The sequence below is a fragment of the Micromesistius poutassou genome (genome assembly GCF_964030765.1).
Source record: "Micromesistius poutassou genome assembly, chromosome: 1".
In the NCBI taxonomy this organism is placed as follows: domain Eukaryota; kingdom Metazoa; phylum Chordata; class Actinopteri; order Gadiformes; family Gadidae; genus Micromesistius; species Micromesistius poutassou.
In genome coordinates this window covers 11,618,849-11,627,817 of record NC_140271.1, presented here as the reverse complement: position 1 = coordinate 11,627,817, position 8,969 = coordinate 11,618,849, and the positions used below count along the sequence as shown (strand labels likewise).

At 48.3% G+C, this 8,969-nt stretch overlaps 1 protein-coding gene across 1 annotated transcript in view; it reads left to right on the top strand.

Moving 5' to 3' along the window:
• The window catches only part of LOC311391069 (xylosyltransferase 1-like), a gene marked incomplete at its 5' end in the record, with an annotated part of 33,225 nt that extends 30,239 nt beyond the window's left edge, over positions 1 to 2,986 (top strand). Inside the window, 3 exon segments of the mRNA XM_084488753.1 lie at positions 569 to 694; positions 697 to 1,165; positions 1,620 to 2,986. Coding sequence (XP_084344879.1) covers positions 569 to 694; positions 697 to 890 — 320 coding nt within the window. The 3' untranslated portion in view covers positions 891 to 1,165; positions 1,620 to 2,986.
• Positions 2,987 to 8,969: the final 5,983 nt, after the last annotated feature.

Here is an 8,969-nt window from a genome sequence, read left to right as displayed (position 1 = left end):
TCCACTCCTTCTCCCCCCTCCTCCTCCACCCCACCACCCCTTCTCCTCCTCCACCACCCTCCACCCCTTCTCCTCCTCCACCACCCTCCACCCCTTCTCCCCCCTCCTCCCCCACCACCCCTTCTCCTCCTCCACCACCCTCCACCCCATCTCCTCCTCCTCCTCCCCCACCATCCCTTCTCCTCCTCCACCACCCTCCACCATCCCTTCTCCTCCTCCCCCCCACCACCATCCCTTCTCCTCCTCCACCACCCTCCACCCCTTCTCCCCCCTCCTCCTCCACCCCCACCACCCCTTCTCCCCCTCCACCACCCCTTCTCCCCCTTCTCCTCCTCCACCCCTTCTCTCCCCCTCCTCCTCCACCACCCTCCACCCCTTCTCCCCCCTCCTCCTCCACCCCCACCACCCCTTCTCCTCCTCCACCCCTTCTCCCCCTTCTCCTCCTCCACCACCCTCCACCCCTTCTCCTCCTCCACCACCCTCCACCCCTTCTCCCCCCTCCTCCTCCCCCCCCCCACCACCCCTTCTCCCCCCTCCTCCTCCCCCCCCCCCCCACCCACCCCTACAGACGAGGCGCTGCGGCTGCACGGCGGGCCGCCCCGCAACTCCTACATGGAGCAGAGCTTCCACGGGCTGAACCCGGTGCTGCGGCTGCCGGTCAGCCTGGGCGCCGTGGAGGAGGCGGAGGCCAACGCGCGCTGACGGGCGCGCCGCTGCGCCGCTGGGCCGACGGCCTGCTGGCGGGCCAGTGGGGCGCCGCCGACGTGTGCTCGGCCGGCCCCAGCAGCTGCCCCGTCATGCAGCGCTGCGGCCACGCGCCCTGGAGCGCCCTGTCGCCCGACCCCAAGTCGCGGCTGGGCCCGCCCGACGCCGCCGGACACATCCGGTAGCGATGACTTTCGTCCCGCCTCCCGCCTCCGCCGCCGCCGCCGGGGGACAGGTGGACTCTGGGCCGGACGAACAGACGGACGGACGGACGGACGGATGGACGTTTGGATGGGATGAGATTGGACTTTATTGATACGAGACGGGAAGTCCGGCTTGGGTTCGGGACGGATGGAAGAGGGCGGAGCAGGAGATTGGAGCGACGCCATTGGACGAGGGAGGGCCGTCCCCCAACATGACTATTTATTTTGATCCGGAGGGAGGGGAGTCGTGGACGAATGTGAGATAACAAGCGCCCTGACTTCCTGATTGGTCGTATGCTTCGGGGGGGGGGGGGGGGGTTGTGTGTGTGTCTGCGAGTGCGTATCCGGTTTGTCATGAAGGAGTTGTTGTTGTCTGTAGATTGCCATTCCTGTTGGTGTGTGGCGAGGGGTGTGTTTGTCCCTGCAGACATGAGGTGTGAGTATGCCTGCGTGCATGTGTGTGTACGTGCGTGCATGCATGTGCGTGTTTGCGCGTGTGTGTGTGTGTGCGCGTGTGAGCTCGTTTCAGCTTCCTCTTAAAGGTGGGGATCGATCAGCTGGCGTGTCTGAGCGCTCCATGCTGAGTGAGCTATTTATTCAGATATAGGTTATAATATTATTTTAGTCAATGACTAATATTCGATATGCTGATATTTGGTGCAGTGGGTAAGATTCATATTTGTAAGAAAGCGTCTGCCTTTATTTCAAAAGGCCTCTTTGCGACATCCTGTCCGTTCGGGGGAAATCACGTCACCGGGCTTTGCCATCGTTGGAAACGGACTCCTCCTCCTCCTCCTCCTCCCTCTCTTCTTCTCTTCTCAAACATGTGCACCTTTTATTTTATCCTAAACCAGAGCACAAATGTACATGTTTGCTAAACTTAACAAATATATGTGGAAGGAAAACATAAACACACACTACATTTTCGACAGCGACGACAACGGAAAGCCTTAAGAGCGGATTGGTTTGTGTTTTTCCCCCCGTCGGGTGAATGGTACTACAGCGACGCGGTGGGGCCTGACTCTGAGTCTGGACTGAATGTGACGTTGGAGGGAGGGAGGTAGGGGAGGAGGAGGAGGAGGAGGAGGAGGGCGCGGCAGACCCACGGGGGCCCTTCCTGGGGTATCAGCTCTTCTCATGACTGGAGGGATGCGACTCTGGAGAGGAAGCCGGAGCCTCGATTCAATTCAATCCACACCGACATGGACTTGGTTGGTCTAGTTTTTTTTTTGCTTGTTTTTTTTCTGTTCTCGTCTTTTTAATAATTTATACACAACAATGGCGACCAAAGTACCTTTGTATTATGCACACCACCGCAGGCAGGATAAGTTTGGTATTCCTAAATGTAGTCAGAGTCTATTATAATTGGGACCAAACCCAGAGGCAGTGGTGGTGACACTGTGTTCATGAATACGTATGGCGTGGGTCTGAGCGGCACTGTAGACAATGTAAAGCCTCTACAGTGAGGTGCCATTCTCAGTAATAAAGGAGTTCGTTTTTTTGTAGAAAGAGGAAAAGCTGTTGACATGGTCGATTAGCTTGTGTCTTTTTTCCTTTTCATGTGTTGGTGTGTGTGAGGGGCACACAGGAAATGGGTGTTTCCCCACCACCATAAAACCATGGTCATTATTTCTTAAGTCACTTTTTTACCCATTTGAAAAGATAAGGCCATTTCTGATCAATGGGTATTTTAGTATTAGCAATTAATTAATGTAAATATTTATTTATAGGTGATTTACAGTTTCTAAAGTATAAGTAGAGTACATTTCAGAAGGATCAAACCCTTTGCGTCGGACGCAGGCGGGACCACAGGTCATGTGAACGCCTTAACAGGCGTTTTTAATTAAAATACTACAAGTATGTTGCAATGATGCTTGGATGAAGCACACATGTTGTATTCACAGGGGCTCTCTCTCTCTCTCTGTCGGTCTCTCTCTCTGTCTGTCTCTCTCTCTCTCTTTCTCTGTCTCTCTGTCTGTCTCTCTCTGTCGGTCTGTATCTTACTCTAGCCGTCTCTCTCTCTTTTTGTCTCTGTCTCTTTCTTTCTCTCTCTCTCTCTCTCTCTCTCCCTCTCTCTCTCTCTCAGAGTAGCACTGTGCCTTAGCTGTACTCCTGTTTATCTCTGGTCGTCCTGTGAAATTGTGAAAATAAATCTCTATAGAAAAACTTAAAAAAGCCAAACTGTTGTCGATGTTGATGCCTTATATAATTGACCTTATGGTTTTCATCTGAAAATAAAATGCGAATCTCCAAAAAATCGGGCCCTTGTTTATTCTACACAAAAACGACACACAAAATTGCTTATCATAAACAATCAGTCAGTACGTTTACATGCACAGCTTAATTCGATTAAAGCCATAGCTTGACTATGCTCCTCAATTGGACAACTGCAATTGTCCGCGTATACATGGCAGTGAGTAAATCGATTCATTGGCTGAAGCGTGTCATGCCCCGGTACGATAGGTGGCGCTGTACCCATTTCAACTAGTGGTAATAGAGCCACCAGTTGACCTCTTTACGTCCCCAGCAACAACAAACTCGGCATTCGAGAAAGATGTTTTCAGTAGACAGCTGTCAGCTCACTTCGGGTCCATATAATTTCTCTGACGCTCCATTGTTCCGACCTCTCAGTCGTATGCCGAATCCTCCGGCGGAGGAGTCCGCATACGACCGAGAGGTCTTATGCGGATATACTTTATTCATTAGTATATCCGTATGCGGATATACTAATGAATAAAAGGGTGTCATCCCTATGTTCTAGGTCCTATGTTACCCGCTTTGTATGTGACCGGGGAGCGAATGTGTTTTTCGTAGGTGGAATCCGGAAGAATCATGAATATTAGGGTTACGGTTATGGTTAGGGTTAGGGTGAGGGTTACGGTTATGGTTAGGGTTAGGTTTAGGGTGAGGAGTCAGCGTGTGAGTTTGCCTGACAGGCTGCCTGTCCAATCCTAGTGCTTGAGGCGGAACCTTTTCCGGATTCCGCCTACGAAAAAACAGCCGCGATCGGGGAACATAGGACCCGTGGAACATAGGTACGCTCCCAATAAAAGGTATACAAAAAACTGATGTCTGACACGTTTTATGAAGAAAGCGTTTCCAAAAAGCATTGGACATAGGCTATGACCCACTATTGTCGCTTTTCCACCGACAGTGGAAAGCTACCAACACAAACAAAGAGGAGCTAGGAAAGCAAATTAACTACGTGTTTAAGTTGTGAAGGGGCAAACGTGTGGCTACACACAGCACTACAGATGTCGAAACAGATTGAAAAAGCAAAAGATATTTGTTGCACAGCTGAACGCTGTATCACATCATGAGCTGGCTGTTCTCAATTCACAACACACATCCATCCAATCTACATCAGGCATTCTGACCAAAACTCATGCACGCCCCACCACGATTATTCCACTAATTACTCCACTATCTCCACTACCCAACAATGTATGAACGCAAACCATGGATAAGTTAGGCTACTTGGTGGCTATGGCTAACTTCAATCGAGTTAAAACAGCCGACCACTTGGCAACAATCCCGATCGCACGCCCCCCCGTCAACAATACCGATCGCACGCCCCCCCGTCAACAACCACCCCGCCCCGTCAACAATCCCGATCGCGCCTTTTTTGTGTGTGTCTTTTTACAATTAATTTGTTATTACCATTCGTAGTGTTGATCAGCAGAGAAAAATGCTTAGCAACCAAATACGCTGGGGTTGATAAGTTACCGGACTACTTGCGGAGTGATACAAGAGACGTGAATCAGATCCACTTTCCTTGACAGCGGACATTATGCAACGGTCAATTATCGAAAAATAATTCACCACTGCAAGTCGGGAAGGACCATGCAAGTGAACAGCGCATTCCACAGCATTGAGAAGAGCCGTGTAATAATCCATAATAATTAAACTCAAGTTTTTTGTCTTTTTAAGTGGTGGGTACAAAATGAATCTTGACGAAAACTGGTGGGGACTCGTCCCCAGCGTCCCCAGCGTAACTGACGCCTATGGGCACGACACCAGCTTCCTCCATCTTCTGCACCAGCTTTTTAAATAAATCGCTTTTTAATTAAATATTCTAGCATGCATCAGGCCAGATATGTCCTTGGCGACTAGGGAGGCATCCGTTCATGTGTAGAGCCATTCATACACCTATCAATTCTTGTGACATCAGCAGGCCAGGTGTCTGAGAAGCTCAGAGACCAAGGCCACGAAAACAAGTTGTAATACCTACACATAGCCACAAGGGACCAGCACCGAGCACACATACGGATATCCAAAAGGCGGGAGCTCAGCACCATACTTAGCTAATCAGAGCGCATTACGGAGGCCACGCCCACCCATTCATAAAGTCACAACACAGTCCAAGGGGGCAGAACGCTCCAGGTAGCGAATTTTATCAAATGCCCTACCAAGTGTATCTCCATGCGTGCTTGTACATTTCCCCTCCTTTTGCTTCATATACATCATACCGGACCTTTAATCAAATAAAGTGAGTTAAAAGCGATCTTGGCTCTGATCCTGATTTTCCAAAGAACACGGCACGACCCAAAGTGAGTTGACAGCTGTCTACTGAAAACATCTTTCTCCAGCCGGAGAAGCCCCTCCGCCGCCCGTCCGTATACGGCATTCCCCGCAGCGGCGCAATGAATGAATAAAGATCGTAAACATGTCGGGAGAAAAAAACATTTATTTTGACAGATGTGCCCGAAGTTACTACAACCTCGTTGATGACCCACATTTAGAAAAACATGTAATTTTAATTCAGCCTGAAATCGAAGCGTAGTGTCTGTGTGCTTCCACCTTTAATGAATGCATGCCATGCGCGCTCCCGCGGCCGGGACACAATTCTTATAGGGGGTAACTACATTCACCGGCTTCCTCCATCTTCTGCGCCACCTTAAATAAATCGCCGTTTCTCGTTATCTCTTATCCGACGGTGACAACAACAACAACACGACTATCGTCTCCGTCTACTTCCGGCTCACGGCCCAGGAAAAGCTCTCGAGCATGCGCAGAACACATTTCAACGCATAATCCAATCCAACTCCGTACTGCATGCTTAGCTCGACTATGAATCGCATTATCTAGGGGTCTCAATTTGACTGTGAGTAACCCAATTCGATTCGAGTATAGCTCGACTACGGTGTATACATGCATTTTAGTAATCCAATCATAGTTGGACTAAGCCAATAAGTCGACTTTCTTGAGTGTCATGTAAACGCACTGAGTGAACCTTCACCAAGAGGCTGAAACGGAACCAGGAGTTTAGGTGTTCCTTTCCTACACCTTGTTCAGACGCCTCGGAGGCACATTATTAACACACGGTTCAAAGCAGTACCGATTTGTCTGCTTCTGTATGCATGGGGTGGGGGAGATTTAAAAAACGATCGTCACCTGTCTTCAATCCCGGTAAATGCGAAGAAGCCGTCCAATGCGGTGCTTGCAGCTGCGGAGCGGTAGCGGTTCAGTTCCAGTCCGTTAAATCACATCGCACCGAATTGATCCGCAGCTCAGACGACAGCAAAACAAAGGGAAAGGTTAAACGCGGAGTCATGACAGGCCAACGATTTTTCATTGCCTCTTGACATTTCTTTCAGCGCTAGCAGGTTAGAGGTAGTTCTTCCTTACAGGTGAGTCATGTGGATTCGTCTCCCACTATACCTCCGGAGTGTGCCGTTAGGAGTAGGCTCAACGGGACGTGATCAAGTCAATCAACGTCATTAAAACAAGTTTTATATTTGACATGAAATGTAAAACCCACTGAATTGTTGCTATGTATTACTTATGTAAATAATATATATATAGGCCTAATAGACAATCCTGTGTAGCCATCCATCACACTGAACATTACACACATAGGCCTACATGCGCAGATGCTTTAAAGCCTATGCTAATAACATACAATCCCTAGTAGGCATTTAAATATCCTGCTTTTAAGTGGTCTTCCTTTTGGGTGTAAAAGTGTTCAGTAGTACGAGAGAGGAGTGTGTGTGTGTGTGTGTGTGTGTGTGTGTGTGTGTGTGTGTGTGTGTGTGTGTGTGTGTGTGTGTGTGTGTGTGTGTGTGGTCAGACCCCTGCACATCTCCAATCTCAGCTTCTCCACCCTGAACCTCCTGCACCACTCTCTGGGTCACACCCCTGTCCCTCCTCCACCCTGCACCACCTCCACCCCACCTTTCCTTGATCCAATTATACCGTGCATTTTTTTAAAACACCACCCCAATATAGCCACATGCATGGACCCATATAGGACTAGAAACGTTTAATTAGTACATTTTACCCTTTAAATGAGTACTAGCAAGTGTTGCATGTGACTCTAAATGTACAATTCAAGTTTAATTTGATGCAAACCCAAGATATTTGCAAAATAATGGGTTTTCTTTACCATTATAATTCCCATTTATGTACTTTTGCTCATACTTTCCAAAGGGAGAAGATTGAGACATCATGCTCTATAACAAGCGGAGGATTCTTGTACAACATTAAATGCATATTAACAGTTGATTCTTATACAATATTAAATGCATATGAACAGCTTATTTTTCTTATACACATCATTAAATCATCAGTTCTCTCACAGTGAAGTTGGGGAGGGGAGTGAGAGGGAGAGAGAGGGAGAGAGATGCTGACAACAGCTGGCTAGCAGCATGCCTAATGGACTCTGGGAGGCACAGCATATATAGCAAACAAAAACACATGAAATCACCTTTAAACCAACACAGCACTTTCCCCTTGCCAGTAAACCTTTTTGGGGCTGGGTGTTCATGCACTGACGAGAGACAGAGTAGTGTGTGTGTGTGTGTGTGTGTGTGTGTGTGTGTGTGTGTGTGTGTGTGTGTGTGTGTGTGTGTGTGTGTGTGTGTGTGTGTGTGTGTGTGTGCAGAATGCTATCAGTGCGTTGGCATATCGCCTGTGTGTATGTCGCAATTCACGGCCCACATAAAGTTCTGCCTGTGTGTTAGCGCCAGATGACGTCATGGGGCCCCATGCCGCGAATGGCCAGCAGACCCAGGGAGACGCCACTAGCCCTCTCCAGATGCTCCCAGCACAGTCCGTTATGTGTTGCTGGAGAGTGGGTGTGGTGTCATATACGTTTTAACATCAGCGTAGGCACAGATGTGTTTTTGTATTACAGAATATGACGAATATGACGTTTTAACTCTGTGACTATCATTTGACATATAGGCCTATTCACGCACGCACGCACACACGCGCGCGCACACACACACACACACACACACACACACACACACACACAATATAAGTGTTTTCTCCTGCTGACTACGTGCAGCGCACCACACCTCCTTAAAAACATCCTGAAACATTCTGGGAGGCCAAATGGTTCCCCGGTGTCGCACCCGAGTTGTGTACAAACAGTGTCAGGACGGGTGGATCCCTCCCATCACGGTGTGTAATCCTAATATCACCCTGCTGGACTGCTTGTACCGACATGACATAGTAATGGTCTCACACAAATGTGTCCACGACCTCCGTGTATACTTTTTGCTGCAGGTTTTGTTAATCACAGATCAAGTTTGATGAAACTTCCCTACATGTATATGAAATAAACCAGATGCAACGTGCTTAACATATAGGCCTATTGCAGCACACTGCTGCCCTCTAGCGTACAGTTAAATAAATACAGCGCAGTTCAACATCATTGCGCAGCTCCATAAGACCCAATATTATGACCGCACTTAAAAAAAAAAAAATACACATTAGCAAAGAGTCGTTTTTGTACCATCTATTTTTATGGAAGGTAGACAGACAACTCTTAATTTAAAATTGAAGCATGATTGTTCTCTCTCCATAGACCCTACCATAGACATATAGCATGTTTTTTTTTTGAGTCGAGAACACGAAGATTTTCCAGCACAAGTATCAAAAGGTAAGCTGGAAAAAGTTATTTACTTTGTCTTCCATATATTTCCCATGTGTGTGTACTCTAGTAACCATTGCAATCGTTAATTAGTTCCTGTGGCTAAACAACGCCCTCTGGCGCCCATTTCAGTCACAATGAAATCCAGTCTGATCAAATCATTCAATACCAGAGACATAACC